This window comes from Strix aluco, chromosome 19 (genome assembly GCF_031877795.1).
Source record: "Strix aluco isolate bStrAlu1 chromosome 19, bStrAlu1.hap1, whole genome shotgun sequence".
Taxonomy (NCBI): domain Eukaryota; kingdom Metazoa; phylum Chordata; class Aves; order Strigiformes; family Strigidae; genus Strix; species Strix aluco.
In genome coordinates this window covers 7,608,281-7,623,282 of record NC_133949.1, presented here as the reverse complement: position 1 = coordinate 7,623,282, position 15,002 = coordinate 7,608,281, and the positions used below count along the sequence as shown (strand labels likewise).

At 42.2% G+C, this 15,002-nt stretch overlaps 1 protein-coding gene across 2 annotated transcripts in view; it reads left to right on the top strand.

Moving 5' to 3' along the window:
• Positions 1-15,002, top strand: part of LOC141932146 (sphingosine-1-phosphate transporter SPNS2-like) — a 139,566-nt gene that overhangs the window by 28,231 nt on the left and 96,333 nt on the right. For both annotated transcript variants that reach the window (XM_074845285.1, XM_074845283.1), the window contains exon 2: positions 8,237-8,302. In XM_074845285.1, coding sequence (XP_074701386.1) covers positions 8,237-8,302 — 66 coding nt within the window. The remainder of the gene's footprint in view (positions 1-8,236; positions 8,303-15,002) is intronic.

Here is a 15,002-nt window from a genome sequence, read left to right as displayed (position 1 = left end):
TGTGTGAGTTAAAAAACTAGAAAGGGGGTCTGAACTGAGTCCTGAGATAGAGATCCTGGATGTGGGAGAAAGGTCTGGCCCACTTCGTATGAAAACTGTTAATGATTTCTGTCATTTTAGATGACTAACATAAACCTTAGCTACTACTTATGTTTCTGTTTGTTGTTTAAAGTTGTAACAGCTTCTGATTTTTACTATTCCACATAAAGAAATCTTTCCAAGATTCAATGAATAAGTTTGGTTTCAAGTTCAGGTCTAGGTGCCAGTTCATTTTAGCTTGTCTTTTTAGCCAAATCCCGTCATTTATCCCTTAACTGAAGTTTTTCCTTGGCTTGTGGGAGTTGCAAGGCTGATCAAGGTAGGTACAGTGGGAGTCTCAAAGTGAGAGGAGGCAGAGGTGAAACTAAGGATCTTATTGTAGGGAGCTGTGTGATGGGGGTAGAAAGGAGAGTGAAGTGACACTGTAAGCTTAGTGTCAGATTTGACCCATGTCATTTTGCAGTTTTACCGGTGAGAGCTGTTGTTGCATTTGATCATAAATGGAAAATCTTGGACATTTTGAAGTTTATTTAAGCTCTTGGGCTCATGCTGGCTGAGTATCCAATGTTCCACGTTTGACAAGGGCTTCCTTCCCAGCCATAGTCCTGGGAACAGGCCTACACTGTAATTAGGGAGATGAAATATTTGATTAGGGTGTGGTTTTGCCAGTGAGGCACCCAGCATTTGGAGCCATGGTTACATTCAAATTCTTATTTGTTTTGTTTTGATTTTTTTTTTTAATCTGAGCAGGACTAGCTGTCCTGTGCTGCCTTCCCTAGACGCCCTGACCTTGTGTTAATGATGCCTTGTGCTAATCGATTCTACACCTGATGAATTTTTTTATCTCCTCCTACTCTCACAGGCAATTTTGTGCTAAGACTTTGCATACAATATTACAGTGGAGTTTGAGCTATGTTAGAAGAACCGTCATTTATTACTACCTAGCCCCTGCCAGAGAGAGAGGGAGAAGTTGTTTTTTAATATATTTTCTTCTCCAAGCCATTGGTTAATTGCATTCCTTATTTTTTTTCCTAATGCTTAATTACTTGTTACATGCCATGCAGGTAAGCCAATAGCCTTTGGGAATGAATGAATAGCTCAGATACTTCCCCACTGATATTTTAATAACGATAAAAACATTGAATGGAAAAAGTGGGTGTGACAGGTGGTGCAAGTCACTGAGGGTAACACTGGGTTTTGATTCAGAATAGGAATGTCACTACAAAGCACACAGAAATTTCAATTTTGTTTCCCAAGCAGTAGCATGCTTGGCAGCGTACAGCACCTATCCTAATGAAAGCCCACTGAAAAGGCCACTCGGGGTACACAGCAAGTCCTCTTGTGTGCCAGAGCTACAGGTGTATGCCCTTGTGGGTTTGCTCTCCACTTCAAACACAGTCTTCTGAGACGAGCCTTCACCCCGTCACCTTTCTTCATGTGCAGGTAGTGGGAGGCTATCAGTGTCTGTGAAGGCTTTGAACTCACCTACTCTGGGTTTTGTTAGCAGATTTTTAAGCAGCTGTTTCGTGGCCAGTGAATGACTGCAGCGCTGGGCGCCCAGACCCTGGCTTATTCTGATCTTTGGCTCGAACTGCTGTGCTGGATTTCTCTCTTCACAGCGCTCTGCTTTATTACTCAGGGAAACCCCTTTCTAAATATGCCACTGTGGGTGTTGGCAGTTTCTTTTCAATGCTTTCTAGGTCACAAGTTTCTTGCGTGCCAGTGTGAGCAGATATTAGGAAACCCTTGTTGTGATTTGTCTAGTTGCTGGTTTGGTTTTGTTTGTTTCTTTTTAATCCTGCAAAACTATTTCAAAACCATAGACTATTTCACCAATGTTATTGTCATGTCATGCAACAGTGGAAATCAGTTTTGCAGAAGGAAAGTCTGTGCGTATGTCCTAAGGAAGCTCCTATCAACGTTTTCAAGAAAGATGTCACCACTCATTTATCAATACTTAAAGAGCAGGCCTGCTTCTTTTTGCGTGTAAGACAGGGAATGCTTTCATGGTGATCCAAAGAAGGTGGTACTGTGTTTTAGTTCTAGACTTGCTAGTTCTGGTAGCAGTGGGATTTTATCTTGAGGTACAAATACCAGCAGGGTACCATGGTGGTTTTCTGCAGCTGAGTATTTAAATAGAGTCCAAATTGTCAAGCTGGTGTTTAATAGCTAGTGGGTGGCTGAGCTGAAGCCAGCTTGTTTGAAGCTTAGGGATCCGTGTGTGAACTGCAGTCACACCTTAGGGTTGCAGTGAAGATACAATCACACAGGCCTCAGAATAAACTCCTCTCCACCTAATCTTTTCACGACTCTGAACAGACAGGTGTGTACACGACTCCTAAGCCTCCTTAACGCATTATTTGAAGCAGGTTGAATAGGGCTGCAGGCATGAGGAAGAGCCTGATGGTGGAAGGTGGCTTGTGCCTTTAGGAGGCCAGGGCTTGGCTATCCCTGCTTAGTGACCCCCACCTGAGGGGGCTGGTCCTGGAAGAACCAGGGAGCACAGCTGGGGAAGGAAAACACCTTTATGAGGAGGAGAGGAAGGTAGCAACAAGTAATGGAGGAAACAGAGTTGTCAGTACAGAGTCCGCTCTGGCTCTGTGGGAGCCAAGAGAGTGTGGGTTCTCCTCCACCTCCTTTAAGGCTTCCCCAGAGAGCGGTGCAGTGGGGCAGGAGAGGGGGTGCTGGGGACATGTGTGATTGCTGTCAGTGCCCAGCCTGCATCATCTGGAAAGTTGTGTGCTTGCTTGTTCCTTTAAAGCACCATCATTTCTCCCCATTAAAAGATAGCTTTAAAAATGCATGTGCTTTTGAGGTAAGTAGACAAGGGTGTTGCTGCACACAGACAGTGTTTAAAGAATGTGCATTGGCATTACTGATGCAAGGCTTGGTGAGCTGAAAACCTGTGCCTTTGTTTCTGTAGCTTTGTGCTCGGTGGCTAACTCTGTATTTTGCACCTGCTTTGGAAGCAGTTTGAAATCGAATCATAATGTTTTGTTTTGGTGAGTGGAAAATGGGGCTCTCCCACGGAAGCTCTCATGTCTTTCTGCTTTGAAATTGTGATTTCACTGTGGCTTAGCTTATGAATAGTTTCTTAACATAGCGACTCTTTATTCATATATACAGGTAGCAGTGGTTAGGTGAGGAGCCCACTTTTCTTTTAAATATAAAGGACAACCAATGCACTCTGCACACTAGATCTGCTGTGGACTAGTTCTGTAAGTCACGGTTACCACAAAAACCATTTGTATTAAGATGACCTTCTGTTTTGAGTATCTTTTTACCCATATCAGATGACCCTCCAGTCTTGCAACTTTTGTTTTGTTGTAGCTCTGGTCAGTAACGCAGAGTCTATCCAGGCAAGCAGCTTGCCTCATGTGTCATCAGTACCACCTACCTCCCTGTTTGAAGCCTAAACCATGTGCCTCCAGGAAAATTTGCCTTTCGCAAGGTATTTCCCCTAAATCAGAGATAACTTAGGCCATTAAATGTGTACCTGCATTCCAAAAGGCTCAGAATCAGGTCTTTTATATTCACTGTTTGTGAAGTGGCCATTAAAGAATGGGAGGCAAGAGTATGCTGGATCCTGCACTAGATCCTAGAAGCCCTCTGACACTGTAGGTGGATGTCAGCCATGTTCCTCTTCCCCATTTACTTGGCATTCCCTCCCTATCTAACACTTCATGCCCAAAGACATTTTATCCTCCAAATTGCTCTTAAAAGTCCTCTTCATGCCCAGTGTCCGCAAAAATCTGATAACTGCCTTGGTGCCTTTGTCAGGTACTTAGGTGCCAGCGTGGCAGGCCTAGTAAAGTAACCTAGATAGGGCTGAAGTAACTAGTAATTCCTCTGTCTGGGTTCCCAGTAAGTCCTGTCTCTGTGCCTGTCTTGATCAGTTCTCCTGGCTAGGTGCAGCCTGTGTTTCATCTCATTGAATTCCAAGATCTACATCAGCATTAATAGTGTCTGGTTCAGCTGGTAAGATACTTTGGAAGGTTGGCACCATATTTCCTGTATGTTTGTTCAGTCCTGAGAATGCCAAGTGTGTTTAAGAAATAATAGGTGATAGCACTAACGTGTGCCATGTAATCATAAAGACCTCCCAGATGGCCTTCAGGCCTGCTGAGAGACTGTCTCAGGAAGAATGGTGCCTGTTAGCTGCTCATGGTTATTTTGAGATCCTCCTGGGATGTAGGTGTGAACTTTAATCCAAGAAAGGCCTTGTCAGCCACATGTGGCGGCTTCCCTTTCATGGATTGCATCAGGTGTTGTGAGGCACCTGGGAGCACATCTCCACAAGCAACATGATCATTGTCTGGAGCTTGGCTCCAGCTGTCCCTGCTGTCCCATCATCTAGAAGCAGAAGGGAAAGTCAAAAGCTCTATCATTTCTGTCATTTTACTGTATTCTCTCCCCTGGTCTATCATTGCTTAATTGTATCCCTAAATCTTATTAAAATTTGGGGTGAGTCATTGTTATGGTGAGGTGGAAACAGAGCTGAGCAAATTTAAGAGAGGAGGAGTGTCTTCCCATGTGAGTGTGCTGAGCAGGAAAACTCCCACAGCAGAGAGAAACTCCTATCACTTCATAGATGCATTGCATCATCTGCTTGCTGCTGCCTCTAATTTAATGCTCTAAATCCCATATCAAAACACCTGTAGTCCAAATAGAATACAAAATAGACTTGAAGTAGGAAATTCATGCCAATTAGACATGCAGATCTCTCTTAATCATCTGAAACCTTCCAAGCTCACACAGGACTTATAATTGTGGTTCTGTGTTGTACTGTCCACAGAATCCACTTCCTTCTCCACCACCAGAATGAAGTTGTAGGCTTAATCCAAGGTGGCTGCACTTCAGTGTCCTAAAAGTATTTCATTTATGGCTACAGTAGTTCAAGCTTGTAAAACACGTTATGTGTTTCCACGATCTCTTGTGGAAAAAAACACTGTAGAACTATAAAGCCATTGTCACTGGGCAGATAATTTCTTTGTAATGAACTGGAAGACCTCCTCTGCTTTACTGTATAGGCACCATTATAATCCCTTGCACTTGCTGTTCTGGTTTCTGATGCAAATCCAAAAAAATCTTCTTTCTGACTCTGCTTTCCATCACATCCCAGGCTCCTGCTCCTTGTAACTTTTGGTGGTTTAGTGGACCTCTTTGGCATTCTGGCTTGACTGGGAATATGTTGCTGTAGGCAGGGCAGGCACCTTTCAGGGTGGTGGAGGGAGCTCTGGACGCGTGTGTATGTTCCGTTGTGGGATTAGGAGCACAGAGTCCTGGTAGTTGAGACTGGAAGGTACCTGTGGAGATAGTCTGGTCCAACCCTCCCACTCAGAGGATCTGCTTCCTCAGACAGTTTTAATAAGGCAGGGCTACAGCTCTTAATGTCCCTTTCCCCATCACTGACTCAGTCCCTTTGGTATCCTGTGGCAGGACAGTAGGTTGTGCTGGTTTGCTTTTTGTACAGGTGAGATTCTGTTACTGGCTTGCTCTTGACCCTTGTGCACCTGCTAGTTTAGGAGGTATGAATCTTGCTTGGTGATCACCTCAGCTCAGAGGTTTCTACCATGAAACCAACATCGGGGTAGTCTGTCTGCACAAGCTTCAGAATAAGTTTTTTCATCAGCTGCCATCCTAACTAGAGTGCTGGGAGCAGTACAGTTGCAGTGTCCCTGGTTTAGTATCTTACTGCTTTGTTTTTCTTTGCAGCCTTTAGGTAATATACTTGTAGCCTGCTTCACAGAGTTTATTTGATTTTTAAAACGTAAATCTATCATCATGTCAGTGGGATTTGAAGCCCCATCCTGAAAGAAAGGTGGGTGCAAAACTTAGCCCTTTGTTACTGAAATAAAAGAAGCTGCAAGTTGATGGGCTGAACAGGGACATGGCATCCACCAGGAAGCCATTTGCCCATGGATCAGGAGGTGAATGGGCATCACTTTGAGCAGCTGGTGATGTACCTGCTCGGATTAAGTCTTTTATTGAATGCATCTGTAAAAGAAAGGAGAGCTTGGATCCCTCTGACTTGGCTTCTCCAGCTGGAGTGTTGTAAGTATGCAAGTCATCTAAGCCACAGAGGGTTTTGCTAGGCAAATGCAAAATTTATTTTTGTTCATCAGATATTACCTAAATAATGATATCTCAGTTATTAATGGAGCAAATGAGGGAAGGACAGGCAAGAAATGCCAGAGCACTTTGAAAATGGAGGTAAATCTGCCATCCAAGAGGAACCTAAGAACTACCTGTTGGAACGACAGTAGACAGGAATGCTCCAAAGAAAAAGAAAGGCAGGGGAAAACTGCCAGGCTGGATGTAATCAGGAACTTAATATTTCAGAAAATTACAGAATCAGAGCATAATTGAGGTTGGAAGCAATCTCTCGAGATCACCTAGTCCAAGCCTGCTGCTAAAAGTGGGCTCAACCAGAGCAGGTTCTCAGGACTGTGTCCTACTGGGTTTTGAGCGTCTCCAGGTATGGGGAATCCACAACCTTACTGAGCCACCTGTTCCAATGTTTGACCACTCTTCCAGTAAAAATATTTCTTCTAGTGTTTAAATGGAATTTCCTGTATTTCAGTTTGTGCACTTTGTCTCATTTCACTTGGCACCAGAGCCTGGCTCTGTCTTCTTTACTCCCTCTCCTATCAGGTATTGACATGCATTGATAAGATTCACACCCATCCCCACCCCAAGCCTTCTCTGCTCAGGGCTAAACACTGATAGAATATGGGAGTAGGGGGTCGTTGTAGGAGGTAAGAGGTTGAACTAGTGTTACTGGGCAGATATTGGTTGCTGAATGCTGCCTGAGTAAATGATGATGTACCAGTAATATGAAATAGGATAAATGAAGTTTCTTACTTTTTCCTTCCTTTTTTGTATCTTTTTTTCCTTTAGTACCTTTAATTTATGTCTGTTTTCTTGACATTGTTCCAGATGTCTGCTGGGAATAGTTATCTCTGGGTCTTTTATCTCTGTGTTTGTCATTTAGTGTGATCCTGACAGTCCCAAAAGATAAGATATATGGTGAGTGAGTTCAGGTTGGTGCTTAGCTGATTCCTGTGACCTACAGTGATGAGCAGAATCACTTTGGATAAAGCCTTGGATCAAATTTATAACTGGAGGTGAACTTTTATAGGTGTTCAGGATAGTTGGAGAGTGGTGTTTCTTGTTTTTTAAAAAAGAAACTTGCATATCCTCAGTTTTGGGGAAGACAGTAGCCTAAATAAGGAAGTTCCAGATATTAAGAGAGCAACTGTCTCTGTTCCAGACCCAAGAAGTTGGAGTACAGTTTGTTTAGACCATAGACAAACTTTCAAGCGTATGGATCTGTACCTGACACAACTGGACCATCTACAGCTTGGCAAATGTGTGTCCCCCGAGATGAATTATAAAAGCTCTCTTGTGGGTTTTCCCTGTGGCTAGATTACAAAAGCATGCCTGTTCACACATACCTGACATTACATGCATTGGTATGTTTGATACCCAAGTGCTAAATCTAGCTGAATATGTAAATACTACAAAACCTGTTAATTTTGCTTATGCCAACTAATATATTGGGGGTTCAGGGAAGAGAGGAGGTTGATTCTGGTTTTGCTTGTAGTTGCTTTAAAGCTAAGTATTTGGTCACTTACCCACCTTTACTAAGCTATTTTAAATTTATTTTCTACATTTGTTTTGGAAATGAGAACCCCCTCAGAACTAGATAAATGTGAAAACATTCATCATTGCTCCTATCAATGTGTCATATCTCCTCCCAACAGAGGTTTGTTAAAACTTGTCTTGGATTCAATTTGTCTGTCTTGTCAAACCATTTGAATCACCTAAGGCACAGAATCGGTTTCCTTATTTTTCTGTAAAATAACAGAAGTAAGGGATCTGGATTCTGCAGAAAACAAACAAAAAGAAAACACTGATCTTATTTAAGTAGAAAGGAAAGACCAGTTTCTCATGCATGAGGATTTCATTCCCAAACTCTTTGTATGATGTTATATCTACCTACCTCTGCTGTTATTGTAGTAGCCCGAAATTATTGAGTGTGCATGTATAGAAGAGCAGCCAGTGTGCAAACTTTAGAAGTTATGTGTCTAAACTACTGGAATTTGAAGCTTTTCTGATGCTTCACAAAAGGTTTGAGTTGTATGCTTTTAAAACGCTGAAGGCACTGAGTTTTTTCTTTCTGTTTTTCTTGCAGGTGTGTTACTAGACATCCAGCAGCACTTTGGAGTCAAAGACAGTGGGGCTGGCTTATTACAGACAGGTAAGAGTATTTGTTTTCTCTCTGGTTTTTGTAACCTTCCTCTTCTCAGAAGGGTGCTTTCAGGTTTCTTCAGTTATGGCCCTTGGGCACATTGGCTGTGAAATATACTCTTACTAGGAAGACGAGTGAACATGAGGGTTGTTTTGGTTTTGATTTGCTGGTGGGCAGGAGATCAGGGCTCAGAATGACTTGAGGGTAGAATGGGCCAAAAGTAAACAAACTTAATGACATTATTTATGGCAACAAAATTCAAATAAGAGATGGCTACTTCCCCTACATCAGAAAATTCATGGTAAACCAACAGCAGGATCCTGTTGTTCTCACTTCTCTTAACTCTTGGTAATAAGTGTGATGTATGATGCCCTGGATGTGCTCTACAGAGAATCTGCTGAATGTACAGTAATTGGGAGTACAGTGTGGCATGAAAATGTAAAACTCATCAGGACAAGTACCTGAGGATGCAAACTGCAGGAAAGGCTAACAATCACTGCATTCATGGTAACTCATGGATTAACAATATCCCTGTGATTTTGGTATTGTAGCTTCAGACATTTCTCTCCTTGTGTTTAAGGAAGGAGGATTACTGCAATTGTGATGTAGCAGACGTTTTAATGTTGCAGACATCTGCAGACAGAGCTGTACAACCCCAGGACAAATCCAGCTTTTCTGGCCTCTAGTCTTGAGGCGGTTTAGAGGAGTGCCTTTGTCAATGGGCTGGATTTGATGACATTGAGTAGCAGTCTCATGTAGTTATGACAGCACGTTTGATCCTTATGGAGAGTTGAAAGGACTAGCCAGAGAGCAAAAGCAGTATTTTAAGGGGAGAGACAGTCTGGTTTGGAAACTTCCTACAGAATTGTTAGTTGGAGTCAGAGATTTGTGGTGCTGTGGTTGTCTTGTCACTGTCATCTGTCTGAGGGAACCACACTGGAACAATTATCTCTTTGAAAAAAATTAGAATTCAATTAGGATTAGAAATAGTGTGCCAGAAAGACTTTTTTTTCCATGCTTTTTTTCTTATTCTACCACAGTGGATACCAAATGCCTGTCAGGAGCTTGTCCATGAAACTGTAGCCGATAATAAACTGTATAAAATCATTCATCCTTTGTTATCACACCAGAGGTGAGAATGTTCTGGAGCTCTGTCATTTGGCCTTTGATTTCAAACTATGTGAACCACTGCAGTATCTCCTCCTTTTTATTTTCTGCAACCCATGGCACATCACGGTCCTCATCTGTGATTACAGCTTCTTGGTAATGTTGCAATACACACAATTAATAGCAGTTTGTATTAGGGCTTTAAAAATGCTCTCCTTGTGGGACGACAGAGTTCGGCTAAGCTGATGTGTACAGCACATGTCCAGAACAGAAGGCCTGAGCTTTACAAGTGTTACTGATTACAGGTAGCATCAGTCAGTTATGCCCAAAGTGGCACTGGTTGTCCATCAGGCTCTATTCTACAGCAAATATTTGTATTTATTTATTGTACTCAGAGGAACAGGTCCTCAATATATCATTAGACTCGAAGTGCCTTCAAGAAAATATTCTGGTTGAAAACGACATTTGCCAAAGCATATATTTAATCTTCATTCCCCTCAGTGGATGAAATTCTTCTGCAGATGATTTACTGACAGCAAGTAAGAGCTAATCTCCAACAGGCCATTTCATTTGTTAATTGCAAGAAATGTTATTTATTTCTCTAGCAAACGTACAAGGCATCTGAAAATGGTGTCACTGAGATACTGCAAGATTGCTGCTGAATGTGTCATGAGTTTTGTAACTGATAACTGTTGCTTTAAGAAAAGCAACATTTTTCTCTTGTTTTTTTGCTGATCTGAAAACTGAGGGCTTGACTTTGCCCCTGCAATATAGATAATAATGTATTAATCACAGTGCCATTACAGGAAGAGAGTTCTCTCAAAATAAAACACCATTTCCCGTAAGTAAGAGTAGGGACACGTAACTGAAAACTTATTAAATGTATTACTTCAGCTTAACAAGTTTCTGTGTTGGCAGCTGGCTTATGGCCCATGTACCCTTAACCCTGGTGAAATAAACCACGCTGGCCTAAGCCACCATAAACAACACTACTTTTAATCTTTTGCCTGTTCTCTAAGTCTGACCTCTCTAGATGTGCAAATTGGGAAAAATGGATGCAGAGTGTAAAAGCAGTTGACCAAGATTGCAGAGGAAGCCTGTAGTAGAGCTGGGACCAGGACTGATGTCTCCCAGACCTCTACCTTGACCTTGAACAGTTCCTTTGCAAGCAGAGAGACAGAAATATCATTTTATTCCCAAGAGATGGTCCTGCTAACTAATTGAGTGATGTGAGACGAAAGACTGCTCATCCCAAATATGTCCTCTGAATAAAGAGTGGATTAGTCCTCAGGTTGTTAATCCTGCATCTAAATGAGTCCTAAATTAATTTACAATGTTAATGAGAGGGAGTGAAATGTAGTATTCACTGGCAGTTCATATCACTCATCAAATAGGCTTTAAAAAATAATAAAGAAAATCCTTTTAACTAAGAAACAAGGCTGCACACAGCTTTAGGAAGAGATGGTACTGAAAACTCAAACAGCAAGGGGAAAAGAAATCCACCAAAGGCAATGTATGACCCTGCATTCATACCATAACCCATTCTTTGCAGACCCAGCCAATCTCATAGCACTCTCACTCCAAACATTCAAAAGCCAATTCATACACTCTCAGCTTCTGCTGCTCTCTCTCTCGAAAGCAAAGGTGAGTGGTTTCTTAGGAATTGCAAAGACAGGATTTGAATTTTTGTCGTCTTCTATATTAATCCCAAGATACAAGCTGCTCTTTGCCTAGGAGATATAATGAAAACTGGTTAGAGGGGCACTGTAACTCCTTGTACAGAAAAATCACAGGGACATTCCAGCCTCATCCATAATGGAAAGAAGCAGAACGTGGTAGTCTCTGCAGCAAGGATCCTGTGACAGCAAAGGACACGCTGACAGATGGATCACAATTTGCCTCTTGCCCAGTAGCGTTGTAGAGTAACAGGCATATGACTATGTTGATTCCAGAGCCTCAGTTATCTCTTGATGATGCTCTAATTCTGTGCCCATCTTCCCTTTTAAAGCACTACATACACACTTATATAAATATTAGTTAGGTTCACTTAACTGTCCTACAGGTCTGCATCCAGGCTTTCTTGTGCTTTTCATTTCTTAGTGGTTGCTTTTCCCAGCTGGAGAAGGGATAATCCTGGCTGATCTCAAAAGGTGATAGAGCATCTTCTCACCTACTTGAGCTATACAGCTGTAGTCAGTCAATACACTTGTAAGCCAAACTATACAAAAAGTCTTTCCTATGTGCAAAGTTAGGTAGGAGCAGCAATTTAGACTCACCAAAACTAAAGGCCCCTAAAAACTGAGAAGACAGACAACTGGATTTGTAGACCTGCTTCTAAATAGTGTTATCCTTCCGTATATACTTAGACCACAGGAATGGTGCCCCAGTGTTGTAGTCTGGTTTTCACCAGATTTTTTCCCCTTTTTTCTTCAATTTTTGTGCTCTGTTGCTCTGTCTGCTTTCCTTGCCCTTCGATTTATTTTACTTTTGTGTCTCTTGCCAGTGTCTGTTTAGTACTACAGAGCTCTAATAATAATAGTGCCTGGCTCTCAATGCAGTTTGTCTTCTGTAGATCTCAGGATGTTTTATATAGGAAGGGATAATGAGACTTGCTCTTTTCTACAGATGGGGAAACCAAGAAAGCCAGATGGGAGAAATGACCTGCCCAAAGTCACACAGCGGGTCTGAGGCAGAGTCAGGATGAGAACTGCCATCCAGTTCCTGAACACACAGCATTCAACTAGGTTAATGCTTAGACCCAGAGATTTGGTTCTTGTTAATGGGCACCTTAATCTTCTAGCCTAGGCAGCTCAAGCTCAGGGGAAGGCACATGAAGCAGTGGGGACTTCTGCAAGTGGAAACTGTGAGGCATGAAATGGAGGGTATGGCAAGAATTCTGTTGAAACACAGAGGGGAAAAGTGTCTGTTTGCAGAAAGAGCATAGGGATGTCATTAGAGGAAATCCTGGTAACCAAAAGTTTATACCATAAGGTCAGAAGCAAGGAAGTGTAAGGAAGTGGAGAGATCTGCAAGGACACATTAAAGGTGAATAATCATAGATAACTGGGGCTCTGAAAGAACTTGTCTCTTCTCACGTGGAGAGATGGGCATTCTCCCAAACGCCTTTCAGCCTCTAGTTTCCCAGGAAGCCTAGCAATGCCAGGTACTTTCTTAAGTATTGTGGGCTCATTTTTCCTGTAAGGGTCAATTCCAACTGAAACCTCTGTTTGTTTGAAAAGTGAAACCTTTACCTACCTGAGTTCCCCTGTCTCTTGAGCCAACCTAGTGTAACCTCGTACTAGATTGCAACCTTGCAAATATGTTAGCAACTCTGGTGTGCTGTGATTGTACCAAGCGAGCTATAAGCATGTGCAGTGAGTAGGGACTTGAGATAGTGGGGTGCAATGATGGGATAAATCAGACTTGCTAAATTGGTTGTTCTTTCAACTCCCTTTGACTTCCATCTCCTTGTCATTGGCTTATGATGACAGCCTATACTGCTCTAACATTTTTTATTTATTCCACACAGTGACCACCTCCTCTGGATGCTAACCTTGAATATGTGTATATTACATGAGTTGCAGGTGCTGCATGTTTCTTTTCTACCATCTGCTTCTACCTGAATAGATGCTGTCTTGCTCCTCATCTGTGCTATGCATAACCGAATCAAATCTTCATCTTTCACTTCCTGCTGCACCTGTTTAACTGTTCTTTTTGCTAGAACACAGGAACTCATATTCTAGACACTTTTCTGTTTTCTATTTAAAATCCATGGGCTTTCCTTTTGGGTGAATGACTTCTTACACCAGAGCACCTCCCAAGGCCCTGGTATCTCAGGTGTCCAGTGCAGAAGGTGAGACAGAATGCTTAGTAGTTGCTGCTGCTCTTATGACTGCAAATGGTTTGGACCACCATGAACTACCCGGAGCAGGTCAAGCCACTGTCATCTTCCCTTCCCCCAACTATGCTAAGCGTTCTTCAATCCAGGTTACTTCTCTTGCAATCAGGGGCTCTGAATGCCAGGGCAAGGTGGAGCTCTCCTTCTGCCAGAAGGAGATCGTCTAAGTCGTATCAACAATGAGCAAAACCTTTTTCCCCATTTCCTCCTCCATACCTGATTTTGTGTCATTTTTTCTGAACTTCTCCAGCCTTCTGAAGCATGCTGCTGATCTAGGGATTAAACGGTTTGTATAGGACTTTGTATAGTTTAAGCAATAAAGATGAAAAAGCAGGGCTCTGCGTTCAGTGTGCCTTGATTAATGTTGTGACAAGGGTAGGTCTTTTACTTATCAAGGGAGAGTGAGTTGAGATAGTCCAGAGCTTGATTATTTCCCGCGTAAATCCTTTACAAGTTCCGACAGTCGTTTTTTCCTGTCTGCTAGAATGGTATCTGATATGCTAAGAAGTCATGGCAATCTGAGGGTCTGATTCATGAAAGCAGTTAAGCCTATTTGGAAATCCCTCTGCAATCAAGAATGAAAGTATTTTCTCGAATCAGTGAGCAAGTTATAGGAAGATGTGTTTGTGCCCTAGCCCAGTCCTCCATACACCAAGGACCAAACTATAAAAATGCTGTTTACAGTGTGAACTCTCACTGGACAGCCCTAGATTGCAAAGTAAATAATCTTTGGTGGGGGAGAAGGGGCAGGGAAGGGAGGGGAAGGTGTCCTTGCCTCCTGCTGATAGGTGGTAAATGCTTGAGCCAGTGTTGCACTTTATCTTTTTATTGTATGCGTCAGCAAGTGAGTGCAGGCTACTAGAACAGGGAAACTCTTCAGACTGGCTTGCCTTCATTAATATCTTGATTTTATGATACTGCATGGGCACTGACACAAATTCATTTTCCTATTCTATTTCCTGATTTGCAGAAGGAAAGTTTGTCCTAACTATTGGCCTTTCAGACCAGGGCAGGTACTTGGTTTGGGTGTTGCAAGACAAACTTGCACTTGTGCTCCCTGTGGCACGTCTGTTCTGTAAGTAGATAGTGGCCTATTTTCCCTTTGGCTGTAACTCAAGCACCTCTTGCCAAGGTTGTGTTCACTTCTGTAATTTGTAATAATAATGAGGGGAAAGATTTTCCACAGATTTTAGAGAAGTAGTTATCATTCCACCCGAAGTCCTAACAGTTTTTAACATAGCCTGTCCATCTCCCCCTGCGCATGTCCCTCAAACCTCAGAATTTAATTCAAGCTCTTTGTAGTGGAAGATGGGATTTTTGTTGGTATTGTGTAATTATTTTAAACAACAACTTCCTCTTAATACCAGCTATGCGTTCTCACGTAGCAGGCATGTGCACTGTATTGTGTGTTTCATGCACAAATAGTTCAGAAAGGCTAGTCTTGCCACCTTTGTTTTTTTTCATTAACACCACATTTGGAATTTTGAAATAGGGAGATGAACATTTGAGTTACATAAGAGTTATTTTAATGCCATTATTAGACATCTAATGGGTACCAGTTGCTGGAAGAGAGGTATGTACTTATATTCAATACCTCACAAGTAGCTTACTTTTTTTTTATTCCCCCCTCTGCAGTGATATTAAAAGCTTTTGGTAGTAAGTGGAAAACCTGCTTAGCTTTAATTCTTGCTTTTCACTGAGCCT